Here is a 14,580-nt window from a genome sequence, read left to right as displayed (position 1 = left end):
TACTGCCATATTCAGGAGGAAAAAATGAGGTTATATAGCTTTTCTTCCAGGATAGCTGCTTCTAAAAATGAGAAATAACTAAAGGCATTCTGGGACTCACAGGAGCTAGAAGATTGATGGGGAGAAACTAAAAAGAAAAGGAGTGCAAGATGGCTCTTTCTTTTCTACTGTTGTCAGGTATTAATATGAAGGTAGATAAATATAAAAAAAGAGCTTTCCTCTACTCCAAGCATAAGGTAGGTACTTTATTACCTTGCTAAGACTCTTGCCATCATTACCCTTGCTTCAGAATAGTCCTTTCCATGAAGGATACCACTGGGATAAAGGGATTCTTTCTCTTTAAAAAGTCGCTCATTTCCTTAATTAGAAAGAAAAATAATTTCCCCCAAAATTGTCTTCTATTTCATTGAATATTATATACATGAAGCCAGAAATTCTAAAACTTTTCTATTTGCCTGCTTTGGTCTGCAGTCTAATTATTATTTTTCTTAAAAACAATGATAACTTTTAGGATCTGTAGTCTAATTTCTAAGACAACTTTGTACCTTGGTTATTGAGACAGAGTCTCACTCTGTTGCCTGGGTAGAGTACAAGTGGCGTCATCATAGCTCACTGCAACCTCAAACTCCTGGGTTCAGGCAATCCTCTTGCCTCAGTCTCCCAAGTAGCTCGGACTATATAGGTGCATGCCATGACACCTGGCTATTTTTCTATTTTTAGTAGCGATGAGGTCTTGCTCTTGCTCAGGCTGGTCTCGAACTCCTGTGCTCAAGCAATCCTCCTGCCTCGGCCTCCCAGAGTACTAGAATTCCAGGTGTGAGCCACCGCACCCAGCCTACAGTATCTTTTTTAAAAATCTATCCTTTTTTTATTTTTATTTCTTGTAGAGATGAGGACTCACTATGTTTGCCACACTGGTCTCAAACTCCTGGCCTCAGGTGATCCTCCTGCATTAGCCTCCCAAAGTACTGGGATTACAGGTGTGACCAACCAGCAGCCCTATAATATTGTAACTATAGCAAATTCAGTGTATCTGAAGACTCAGGTACCACCCTCAGCCACTAAGTCTTTGAATTTCTGTACCGTTTGCACGTGTGGTGGGTGAATTACAGAAGACTGAGCTGTCTTCTGGATGACCCCCTGAACCTGTACTTGCTCTCCAGGAAGAGGTACAATTGTCACTGGTGCAGATCCTCTTAATGACATCTAAGAACAAATAAAAATTCAATTAACAAAATACACATTGTACCTGTGCACATCAGATAGCTGAGTTTTTAACACTGGAAAACACATTTCACAGCTGATTATATTTAATCACATCTATTAACCAAACATTAGGTACCTTCTATAGACCAGAGACTGAACTAGGAATTGAGATAAACTAATTATAACAGAATATGAGGAAAATCAGAAAGTACTGTACTGTAGGGGCAAAGAAAGTGTACTGCTTCAGCTGGGTTTTGAATGATAAATGATTCTCCAAGGGTGCATATGGGGGTAGTGTTGAGGGGGACTGGAAGGTATTTCAGGCAGAGGAACTGATTTCATGCAAAAACATGGAGGCTCTTTAGCATAATTTATTCTAAAGTGATTTGGCTGAAAAACAACCAAGAAATCAAGAGTCAAAAAGTGAGAGAAATACTATCTTTGGGCAGTATCTTGAAAGAAATATCAAACATTTCAAGTAAATGACTGAATCATTAAATTATAATGTATTTTCAATGAAATCAGATGCGGGTTCATGAAAATACGATGATAAAATGCTAAACTAACAAAAGTCCACCCATCAAGGGTAGCCCTCAGGCTCACCTCAAATTGTACCTTTTCCAAGATTTCTCAAATATTTTCAGTTAACAGAGATCTCGCCTTCCTCTGGACTACTCTGGTTCATACAATTCCTCTTGGACTTAAGTCATGAAATAAAATCCCAGACTACTTCTCAGGCCCTGAAAATAACCTTTCTGACTGCTCCCCTCTTTTCTTAGAATTGGGCCCCAGAACACTGCCTTATTCCCTTTTGTGGAAGGTTCTTTTCCCCTTCCCAAGACTGGATTAAACTCCAGTCTCATGATCCCCCCAAATGCCCACGGTTATGAAATTTTGTATACAAAACTTATTCAGGTACTGAGAACTGCAAACTCAGCACAAATGACTCCATCCAACCCCCACCTTCTAAGAGACTTGACCAAATTCTAACCTGGCTTCTATCAGGTCAAGACTGTGTCCCTAGGATGACTCTAGACCACTTAAGATGCCTGCCTGAGATCTGTGAGCTAGTCTGACACCACTATACTCTAGCTGGGGTACCAGAGCAAGACTCTGCCTCAAAAAAAAAAAAAAAGAAAAAAAAGATGCCTGCCTGAGAAAGCTTAATGCTGCTGAAAGAATTTACTGTTTACATTCATCGGGTGTTAGGCAGATGGGAGGGGGGAAGAGGAGATGGGTATATACACACCTAATGGGAAGAGGAGATGGGTATATACACACCTAATGGGTGCAGTGCACACCGTCTAGGGGGTGGACATGCTAGAAACTCTGACTCGGGTGGGGCAAAGGCAATATACGTAAACTAAACATTTGTACCCTTGTAATATGCTGAAATAAAAAATAAATAAAAGAATTTACTGTTTGTTCCAGCCAAAACTTGACTATAGGCCTTTGTCCTCACTTTTCTTAGAGCATTTACTTTAAAAAACTTGCAGCTGTAAATCCTTTCTTTGCTCCTTGAGATGTAAATATTCTGCAACTCAGAAATGTCTTTTTCAAGGGCCTGGGAGCCATCCCTTTGAAATGTAACCATCAAGAAGGATAGGATCTCTCTCTCCTGATTTCTGTGGGAAAGTAGGAGCCTAACTTTGATAAGTGCCAATGAGCAAACACAAATGGCTAGTGACAAACCTTCCCCCCAATGCTTCAGTACTTTTCTTTAGCACATCCAGTGTTTAAAAAGCCCAATATGAGGCCGGGCGCGGTGGCTCACGCCTGTAATCCTAGCTCTCTGGGAGGCGGAGGCGGGCGGATTGCTCGAGGTCAGGAGTTCGAAACCAGCCTGAGCAAGAGCGAGACCCCGTCTCTACTATAAATAGAAAGAAACTAATTGGCCAACTAATATATATAGAAAAAATTAGCCGGGCATGGTGGCGCATGCCTGTAGTCCCAGCTACTTGGGAGGCTGAGACAGAAGGATCGCTTGAGCCCAGGAGTTTGAGGTTGCTGTGAGCTAGGCTGACGCCACGGCACTCACTCTAGCCTGGGCAACAAAGTGAGACTCTGTCTCAAAAAAAAAAAAAAAAAAAAAAAAAAAAAGCCCAATATGATTATAATGGAGTTGAAAAATTCCTATTGCCTAGTGACAGACACACAGAAAAGAAGGACATGTGCTAACACAGGCAGAGAATGGAGTGACAAAGTTGGAAGCTATGGAAGTTATAGAACCAATTATACAAGGTACCATGAGCAAGAAACAAAAACAAAAGACAGCAGAATCAGACCCAAATGATTTTAGATAATGGCATTATAAAGATACAGATTATAAAACAATTATTCTTACTGTGTTTATTTAAAGAAATGTAAAGAGATTATGTTTCTGTTTCTAATCTTGCAAATATCTTTAGGAAACAGAAAACTGCAGTAGATATGAAAAAGAACCAAACAGATTTTCTAGAAATAAAGATATAATACTTGAAATATTAAAAAAAATCACTGTTCAGATATACTAGAAGATTAGACAAAGCTAAAGGGAAAATTAATGAAATGAAAGGCAATAAGAAATTATTGGAACTATAGCACAGAAAGACAAATAAATGGAAAATATAAGAGGTTAAAAGACAGAGGATAGACAGAGTCTGTTAAAAATATGGATGGTTGCATCTATACTAAACATGTACAGGCCTTTTTCTTGTCATTATTTCCTAAACAATGCAGCATAATAAGTATTTATATACTATTTACACTGTATTAAGTATTACAAGTAATGTAGAGACAATTTAAAGTATACTGGAGAATTCAATCAAGATTGGCTGAATTCAGGGATGCAGAACCCCCAAATACAGAGGGCCAATTGTACTTAAGATGACGGAAAAGGGATCTCAAATGGAAGCTTAGACATGGAAGAATGAGGAGCAAGGAAAATGATAAAACACATGGAACAAAACAAACATTAATTGAATAAACTTATGTTTGGTGGAATTAAAAGAGAAAAGATAAAGTCCTAACAACACTAACAAGTTAGAACTAGGATAAATAGAGATAAATGTTCTATGGTCCCTAGTAGTATTGATTAACTTTAGACTTTACTAAGTAGGCATGCTGTAATTAGGATAATCACTTAAAAAGCAGAAATGGAGTTTACATACAGTTTAAACCGCTACCATTGATGGAGGGATGGAATGAGATGAAATAACTGAAAAGACAAGAAAGATGAAAAAAAGAAACATAAAAGTAGTTCAAAAAACACAAATTGCCTGTAATCCTAGCACCTGGGAGGCTGAGGCGGGAAGATCACTCAAGGTCAGGAGTCCGAAACCAGCCTGAGCAAGAGTGAGACCCTGTCTCTACTAAAAATAGAAAGAAATTAATTGGCCAACTAAAAATATATAGAAAAAATTAGCCGAGCATGGTGGCACATGCCTGTAGTCCCAGCTACTTGGGAGGCTGAGGCAGTAGGATTGCTTGAGCCCAGGAGTTTGAGGTTGCCGTGAGCTAGGCTGACACCACGGCACTCTAGCTAGGGCAACAAAGTAAGACTCTGTCTCAAAAAACTAAAAAAAAAAATTAAATTAAAAAAAACACAAATTAAGAGTAGGTCTAACCCTGCAATTAGTAATTATGTTAAATGTACATGGACCAAAAGCTCCTGTTGAAAGACAAAGGAGACTACTAGATCTTTTTAAAAAATCTGGCTATATACTGTTACCAAAAGAAATATCTAAAACATATGCATATATAAAGTGAAAGTAAAAGCACAGGAAAAAGATATGTTGCTGCAAAACTAAACAAATCAAAGCCATGTTAGTCAAGTTTTAAAGGCAAAAAGCAATTAAAGACATAAATAAAAGGGACAATTCTCCTGGAAAATATAATTTAAAAATCTGGGACAGGCATGATGGCTCCTGCCTATAATCCTAGCACTTTGGCAGGCCAAGGCAGAAGGATTGCTTGAGATCAGGAGTTCAAGACCAGCCTGATTAAGAAAGAACCAAGATTCCATCTCTATTAAAAAAAACTAGAAAAATTAGCCAGGTGTGGTTGCACATGCCTATAGTCTCAGCTACTTGGGAGGCTGATCCAGGAGGATTGCTTGAGCCCAGGAGTTTGAGATTACAGTGAGCTATGATGACACCACTGCCCTCTAGCCAGGGTGATGAAGCAAGCCACCATCTCAAAACAAGCAAACAAAAAAAACCTGCATTCATTTAATAACATGGACTCATAACACACACACAATCATAGCATAAGTTGAAGGACCACTAGGAGAAATAAACAAGCCCACAATTATAATGGTAGATTAACATATTCCCCTCAGTCATAGAACAAGTAGACAAAAAGTTGATAAGGATATACAAGATTTAAACAACAGAACCAACAAAGTTGATCTAATAAATAAATAGAGTAACTTTGCATCCAACAATGCAGAAAGTAGAATAGAAAAGAAGACCTGGGTGTGGTGGCTTGTAACCCCAGCTACTCCAGAGGCTGAAGTAGAATTGCTTGAGGCCAGGAGTTCAAGGCCAGCCTGGGCAACATAGCAAGACCCCTATCTCCAAAAAAAAATTAAGAAAAGAAGGTAGAAAGTACCTTTTTTTCAAGTGCACACTAAAAATTTTAAAAAATTTATTTTATATTTTACGAGAGCAAAATTTATATTGCAAATTCCTTACTTATTAATTTTGTGAACAAAATCATATACTTTCCATTACCTTATAGGAAGAAATATCAAAGAACCACAGAATTGCTTCTCAATTATAATTTGTCAATATTCAATAAAATTTTAAAAATTGCTTTTCAAGTAAAGTATTCAAAACTATATCATTTAGAAAAATGTGCTGAATATGAAAAATATGAGATACAAACTCAACATTTCTAATGAATTCAACAAAAGTGGGGTGTTTTTTTTTTTCTGTTTTGTTTTGAGACAGAGTCTCACCCTCTTGCCCGGGCTAGAGTGCCATGGCATCAGCCTAGCTCACAGCAACCTCAGACTCCTGGGCTCAAGAGATCCTCCTGCCTCAGCCTCCCGAGTAGCTGGGACTACAGGCATGCACCACTATGCCCGGCTAATTTTTTCTATATATTTTTAGTTGGCCAATTAATTTCTTTTTATTTTTAGTAGAGTTCTTGCTCAGGCTGGTTTCGAACTCCTGACCTTGAGTGATCCTCCCACCTCGGCCTCCCAGAGTGCTAGGATTACAGGCATGAGCCACTGGGCCCAGCCAAAAGTGGGGTCTTAACCTTAAGGGCAGAAACTTGCGGGTCATGGCTCCTCTGAATAGTAGTATGTGATAGTTTTCTTCTAAGATGCAGTTGTTCTTGGTTAGGCTTATTCCTCTCCCTCCTTTTTTTTTTTTTTTTTTTTGAGACGGGTCTTGCTCTGTTGTCCAGGTTAGAGTGCAGTGGCACAATCATAGCTCACTGTAACTTCAAATTCCTGGCCTTGAGTGGTCCTCCTGCCTCAGCCTCCTGAGTAGCTGGGAATATAAGTGTGCACCACCACACCCAGCTACTTTGTAAAAAAAAAATTTGTCTCAGCCTCCCAAGTAACTGGGACCACAAGGTGTGTGCCACTATACCCGGCTAATTTTTTTTAAATGTTTGGTAGAGATGGGGGTCTGGTTATGTTGCCCAGCCTTACTGTTCTCTTATCAACAGAGGATGCCAATGTGTATAGTCATATTTCTTTTGGAAAAACTCACATATTCTCAAGACCTCTTGGGTTTCCAACATCCAGACATTTTGAATGACCTTGCCAACTCCATCTTAAAAAGACACGACAATATTATTTTGTTATTACTACACTTCAGTTGTAGATTAGAACATTCACTCTGTAATTTGGGGGAAATTCATCTCTTATAAGATGAGGCTACTCATGTTAAATTCTTCAATATACATTGGTTAAATATTATAAAGCCTGTGCCAGGTGCAGTGGTATGCATCTGTAGTCCTAGCTACTCAGGAGGATGAGGCAGGAGGATCATTTGAGCCCAGGAGTTCAATGCCAGCTTGGGCAACACAGCAAGACCTTCTCTCTTAAAAAAATTATATATTAATATATACACATACTACATATATATATAATGAATATTTCTGGTCTATTAGTTCAGTCATTTTACTTTGTATAATTTTGAGCTGTACTCTTAACAGTTTTATGGGCCACATCCAGAATATTACAATGTAATAGAGTTATAGTAAGATGATTATCCTAAAATGTCTACTATAAGCCAGGTATGGTGGCTCACACGTAATCCTAGCATTCTGGGAGGCCAAGGCAGGCAGATCACATGAAGCCAGGAGCTCAAGACTAGCCTGAGCAAGAGTGAGACCCCGTGTCTTCTAAAAATAGAAAAATGAGCAGGGTGCAATGGCTCACACCTGTAGTCTCAGCTACTCGGGAGGCTGAGGCAGGAGGATCACTTAAGACTAGGAGTTTAAGGTTGCTGTGAGATGACACTACTGCACTCTAGCCCAGGCAACAGATCAAGACTCTATCTTTTATATTTATTTATATAAAATATCTTACATATTTTATATATCTTCTATAAAATAAATAAAATACTGCAAGTGAAATTTTATCATAGCGTGATACTGGTAAATTATATTTACTCTGACATCCTATTAAAGAAATTATAAATATTCCTTATAAATATTTTTCTTAGCTATCAGCCATTCAACAAAATATGTCATTTTACATTGTGTGAAAAATAAATGAATAGAAGATGAGAAAATCTGAGCAGTTTGTAACTCTTAATCTGCATTCAAAATGAAAAATGATTTCTTCAAGCATGCATGGAGCATTCACAAAGATACCATATCCTGGATAATAAAGCAAACCTTAATAAATGTCAAAGTACAGAGTGTTTTTGGACTATAATGGAATCAAATTAGAAATTTATTAACAGACCACAGAAACATCTTCAAATATATGGAAGCTAACACATTCCTAATTAATCCACTGGTCAAAGAGAAAGTGTCAATAGAAATTTAGAATATACATAGAACTGAATTAAGAAAAATCTCAAATGAATATTCCACCTTCCTACCTCAAGAAACTAAAAAAAGAAGACCAAGTGCAGTGGCTCACGCCTGTAATCCTAGCTCTCTGGGAGGCCAAGGGCAGGAGGATCGCTCAAGGTCAGGAGTTTGAAACCAGCCTGAGCAAGAGCGAGACCCCATCTCTACTTAAAAAATAGAAAGAGGCCGGGCGCGGTGGCTCACGCCTGTAATCCTAGCTCTTGGGAGGCCGAGGCGGGCGGATTGCTCAAGGTCAGGAGTTCAAAACCAGCCTGAGCAAGAGCGAGACCCCGTCTCTACTATAAATAGAAAGAAATTAATTGGCCAACTGATATATATATAAAAAATTAGCCGGGCATGGTGGTGCATGCCTGTAGTCCCAGCTACTCGGGAGGCTGAGGCAGAAGGATCACTCGAGCCCAGGAGTTTGAGGTTGCTGTGAGCTAGGCTGACGCCATGGCACTCACTCTAGCCTGGACAACAAAGCGAGACTCTGTCTCAAAAAAAAAAAAAAAAAAAAAATAGAAAGAAATTAATTGGCCAACTAAAAAAAAAAAAAATATATATATATATATATATAAAAATTAGCTGGGCATGGTGGCGCATGCCTGTAGTCCCAGCTACTCAGGAGGCACTGAGGCAGAAGAATTGCTTGAGCCTTGGAGTTTGAGGTTGCTGTGAGTGAGAGAGGCTGACACCATACCACTCTAGCCTGGGCAACAGAATGAGACTGTCTCCAAAAAAAAAAAAGAAACTAAAGAACAAAAGAAATTCAAAACAAGCAGAAGGGAATATTAAAGAGCAAAAATTAATAAACTGAAAACAGGAAAACAATAAAACCAATGAAAGGTTCTTGGGGGGGGAAATCTATAAACCTCTGGCAAGATAAAGATAAAAAAAAGATAAGACACAAATCACCAACATCAGTAAAGAAACAGGAGATAGTCATTACAGACCCTGCAGCCACTAAACAGATAGCAATGGAATACTACTTTATACTCATACGTTTGACAATTTAGAAGAAATGCACTAATTTCTCAAAAACCAAAACAACCAAAATTCAGCCAAGATGAAATAGCCTGAATACTCCCTCCCGAAAAAGAAAATTTCCAAGTCCAGAAGGTTTCACTGAAGAGTTTTACCAAGCATTAAAAGGAGAATACCAATTTCATACAATCTCTTCCACGAAAGAGAAGAGAAGGGAATGCTACAACTCATTTTATGATGCCAAAGACATTGCAAAAAAAAGAAAAGAAAACCACAGACCAATAGCTCTCATGAATTTAGCTCTCGCAAAAAAACTCAACAAAGTATTAGCAAATGTGAGCTAGGTGCATGGCTCATGCCTTTAAGTCCTGTATACTCAGGAGCTGAGGTAGGAGGAGGATCACTTGAGCCCAGGAGTTTGAGACCAGCCTGGCAGATGCAGTAAGACTCTGTCTCTTAAAAAAATAATAGCAAATTTAATGTAACCACACACACACAAAAAAACAAAAAAACACCACAATGATCAAGTGCAATTTATTCTAGGTATGCAAGGCTGGTTGAACATTTGCAAATCAGTAATCCACAACATCAACAGGCCAAAGAAGAAAAAAGTCATATAATCATACTAACTGATGCAGAAAAAGCATTTGACAAATCTGACAATATTTCATGAAAAAAACTCAGAAATCTAGCAATAGATGGAAACTTCCTCAAACTCACAAAGACCACCTATAAAAAAAACCTACAGCTAACATCAGACTTAATGGTAAAGGAATGAATGCTTTCTCTCTAAGACTGGGAACAAAGCAAGGATGTCCATTCTCACCCCTCTCCTCAACATAGTTCTGGAATTCTAGCCAGTATAACTAAGGCAAGAAAAAGAAATAAAAGGCATACACAGATCAGAAGAGAAGAAATAAAACCATCTCTATTTGCAGATGACATGGTTGTCTACACAAAAAATCCCAAGGAGTATTTTAAAACACACACAATCCATCTCTTCTAGAATAAGTGAGTTCAATGTTACAAGGCACGAGATCAAGATCAATACACAAAAATCAATTGCATTTCTAACACAGTATCATTTACAATTGCTCCAAAGAAAATGAAATACTTAGTTATAAATTTAACAAAACATGTATTGGATGTGTATGTTGAAAGCAACAAAATCCTGTGGAAAGAAAAGATCTAAATAATTGGAGAGACTGCATTCAAGGATTGGAAGATTCAACATAATAAAGATGTCAATTATCTCCAAATTTATCTACCAGTCTGTAGACACAGATAAGCTTATTCTAAAATTTATATGGAAAGGAAAAGGCCCTGTAAAACAGCCAAAGTTTTGAAAAATATTAATAAAATGGAAGGAATTATTCTTCTCAATGTTAAGTTTTTTGTTTTTTGAGACAGAGTCTCACTCTGTTGCCCTGGCTAGAGTGCCGTGGTGTCAGCCTCGCTCACAGCAACCTCAAACTCCTGGGCTCAAGCAATCCTACTGCCTCAGCCTCCCAATTAGCTGGGACTATAGGCATGCACCACCATGCCTGGCTAATTTTTTCTGTATATTTTTAGTTGTCCAGCTAATTTCTTTCTATTTTTTAAGTAGAGACAAGGACGAGGTCTCATTCTTTTTTTTTTTTTTTTTTTTTTTTTGAGACAGAGTCTCACTTTTGTTGCCCAGGCTAGAGTGAGTGCCATGGTCAGCCTAGCTCACAGCAACCTCAAACTCCTGGGCTCAAGCGATCCTCCCGCCTCAGCCTCCCAAGTAGCTGGGACTACAGGCACACACCACCATGCCCGGCTTATTTTTTTGTATATATACTTTTAGTTGGTCAGTTAATTTCTTTCTATTTTTAGTAGAGACGGGGTCTCGCTCAGGCTGGTTTCGAACTCCCGACCTCGAGCAATCCACCCGCCTCAGCCTCCCAGAGTGCTAGGATTACAGGCGTGAGCCACCGCGCCCGGCCGAGGTCTCGTTCTTGCTCAGGCTGGTCTTGAACTCCTGAGCTCAAATGATCTTCCCACCTCGGCCTCCTAGAATGCTAGGATTACAGGTGTGAACCACCGCGCCCAGCCTCAACATTAAGTTTTATCACATATAGCTACACTAATGAGAGAGAGTGGTACTGACAGAAGAACAGACATACAGCTCAATGGAATACAATAGAGAACTCAGACAAATATGCCCAAATGATTTTTGACAAAGGTACAATAGCAATTCAATGTTGCTGTAGCAATTGTATATTCATGGGCAAAAAACAGCAAAAAATATACAAATCTATACAAAAATTAACTCAAAGGGATCACAGACCTAAACATAAAAGTTCCAGAAAAAAATATTAAAAAAAAAAAATCTTCAAAATCTAGGATTAGGCAGTGTTCTTCGACACTAAAAGCACAATCCATAAAAGGAAAAATTGATAAAATATACCTCATCAAAATTAATACTTTTAACAGGTGAAAGACCCTGTTGAATCAATGAAAAAGAAAAATACTCTAACTGCTCTATTCCATTTATGCTGGAAAGATCCAAATAAATCTCTCCTGATTTCTAACTTAATAGGATAATCTTCCTTTACCAAAAAGCAAAACCCAGACAACCAAGAATGTCCAATACATTGGATGGCAAATCTCCAGATAGGAATAGATTGCCAAAAGCACCGATGGACAAATATCCTCAGTTTATTCCTAGACAAACCTTGAGTTAAGTTCTCGTGGCAAAAATATGAATGGGATGATGATCAATCTGTTTAAAAAGTGTTTTGGAGCCAAACCAATTTGTAATTTCAACTATCTTCATTTAGGAGGCAACAAAGCACTGTGGTGATTTGGATAGACTCTGGAGTGTAGTGGACAATATGATGCAACTCCCAGATCCCTTTTTTGGTAAAGGATTTATTCTTCAGCTGCTGGAGGACAGCTGAGGCAGAAAGCATTCAGTTATCAACCCTCTTCAGAATGGCCTTGACTGAAGAGAGCCACCTTGCCAAAGGCTGTACACATCCCTTCCTGGGGCAGTCAGAATCTAATGACTGGTGCATGCAGGGCTGGCTCCTTACCCCAATTCTGGAGAATTGTCTCAGCTTCAGAGGTCCCCATGATGTCAGCTGAGGGCTCTGTTGAGACTGAATCACAATCCAACTTGTGCCTCTGCCCAGTACTATTTCCTTCCCTTCCCTTCCCTGGGTGGTAATCCCAAGAACGTTCCCAAATGAACATCCTGCATGCTAATCTCCATCTCACAGTCCTGGAAACTCAAACTGAGACAGAAGTCAAACTGCTAGGATGTAAATCATGTTTCCACTTACTAGTTGAGTGACCTATAAAATGGGGATTATAAAAGCACAGTAGGTTGATATAAGGTTTGAAGGCATTAAAATGAGTAAAGCACTTAGAAATCCACCTGGTAGGTAGGCAGTGGCTACAATAAATGTTAGCTGCTACTATCATCGTTTTCTGTTATTCCCATGTACACATGGTTAAAGTATACAAATGTCTCTACAATATAAGAATTACTAAAAGTTATGAGCTAGAAAGACTTTATAGATCACTAGCCTAATGCCCTTAATTTCCAGATAATCAACATCAAGTCTACAGAAGTAAGTGAGGCCAGGCACAGCAGCTCACGCCTGTAGTCCCAGCTACTCAAGATGCTGAGGCAGGAGGATCGCTTGAGCCCAGAAGTTTGAGGGTGCAATAAACTACCATGACACCAGTGCACTCTATCCAGGGTGACACAACAAGACTCTCTTCAAAAATAAAAGAACTGACTTAGTCAATGCTCCAGAATCAGTAAGTGACAAAGCCAGGATTCAAACCAGGTCTTATGATTGCTTCCATTTTCCTTTTACAAAGCAAGCAGCCTCTCAATCTGTATACACTTTATACTTGAATGAAATTCAACACGTATTGAGTATCTCTCCTTCACCTTCTTGCGAAAACTGAAACTTGACTGAGTCTTCCAAGGAACACTGCCTCTACTATGACTCTGTCATGCTCCTCATGAGCCTATAGTTAGGGTGGGTATTTCCTTCGTTCCTCACTGCTGCTTCCTGACCACTGTCCCTTAAAAGTCCTCTCCCCAAACTCCCAACTTTGAGGCACACAGCAGCAGACTGCCCTTGTGGCAGTCACGTCCCCTTGCAGGTGGTCCCTAGGAGCTTAGGGTAGCCTCTAGCCAAAACCCAACAAAAAAACCCCGAAGCTTTCAGTGCCATTACCACAACAAAAAGAATTCTGCTAACAACCTTGGTGAGCTTGGAAGTGGATTCTTCTCTAGTCTAGCCTCCAGATAAGAACCCAGCCCTAGCCAACACCTTGATTGAAGCTTGTTGTGAGACCCTGAAGCAGAGAACCTGGCTAACACGTGTCTGACCCCACAAAACTATGAAATAATAAATGTATTATTTTACACTATTAAGTTGGTGGTCATTTGTTTTGTAGCACAGAAAACTAATACATATAGTACTATATACTTAACATACCTAAAAACCAAATTCCTAATTTCCAACAACCCCCTCAAAAATAAAAGAAAAACATATTCCATCTCAATAAATAGCAACTCCGTTCTTATAGTTACTCAATCCAAAAGCTGTGGAGTCAATCTTTACTCCTTTCTCTAAAACTCCACATCCAATCCAAAAGCAAACCCTATTGGCTTTACAACCAATATGTATCCAGAATATAACTTTATCTCCCTACCACCATTGCTACCACCTTGGTCCAAGCCACTATCATCTCTCATTTACATGACTGTAACACCTCCCAACTGGTTCTCCTGCTTCTACTCCACAAAGCAGCCTGAGTGATTCCTTTAAATATGTCAGATGATGTTTTTACTCAAAATACTCTAAAGGTTCCCAGATTAAAACCTAAGAATGGGGCCAGGCGTGGTGGCTCACGCCCATAATCCTAGCACTCTGGAAGGCCGAGACAGCCGGATTGCTCAAGGTCAGGAGTTATAGACCAGCCTGAAGAAGAGCAAGACCCCGTCTCTACTATAAATAGAAAGAAATTAATTGGCCAACTAAAAAATATATAGAGACGCCTGTAATCCTAGCACTCTGGGAGGCCGAGGCGAGCAGATTGCTCGAGCTCAGGAGTTCATAACCAGCCTGAGCAAGAGCAACACCCCGTCTCTACTATAAATAGAAACAAATTAATTGGCCAACTAATATACATAGAAAAAATTAGCCGGGCATGGTGGCACATGCCTGTAGTCCCAGCTACTCGGGAGGCTGAGGCAGGAGGATCGCTTGAGCCCAGGAGTTTGAGGTTGCTGTGAGCTAGGCTGATGCCACGGCACTCACTCTAGCCTGGGCAACAAAGCGAGACTCTGTCTCAAAAAAAAAACAAAAAACACATATA

The 14,580-nt window shown here is 39.3% G+C and overlaps 1 protein-coding gene across 4 annotated transcripts in view; it reads right to left on the bottom strand.

Moving 5' to 3' along the window:
- Positions 1-14,580, bottom strand: part of ATF1 (activating transcription factor 1) — a 47,833-nt gene that overhangs the window by 21,984 nt on the left and 11,269 nt on the right. Inside the window, exons 2-3 of one of the 4 annotated variants that reach the window (XM_012762180.3) lie at positions 6,912-6,974; positions 1,084-1,206 (exon numbers count right to left, since the gene is read on the bottom strand). The exons of 1 other annotated variant lie outside the window; for it this stretch is intronic. In XM_012762180.3, coding sequence (XP_012617634.1) covers positions 1,084-1,206 — 123 coding nt within the window. In that variant the 5' untranslated portion in view covers positions 6,912-6,974. The remainder of the gene's footprint in view (positions 1-1,083; positions 1,207-6,911; positions 6,975-14,580) is intronic. 2 more of the 4 variants (XM_012762166.3, XM_012762220.3) reach the window with 2 other exon arrangements.

This window comes from Microcebus murinus, chromosome 10, assembly GCF_040939455.1.
Source record: "Microcebus murinus isolate Inina chromosome 10, M.murinus_Inina_mat1.0, whole genome shotgun sequence".
Lineage (NCBI taxonomy): Eukaryota > Metazoa > Chordata > Mammalia > Primates > Cheirogaleidae > Microcebus > Microcebus murinus.
Note: the sequence above shows the minus strand (reverse complement) of the source record. Positions and strands in the feature narration are given on the sequence as shown.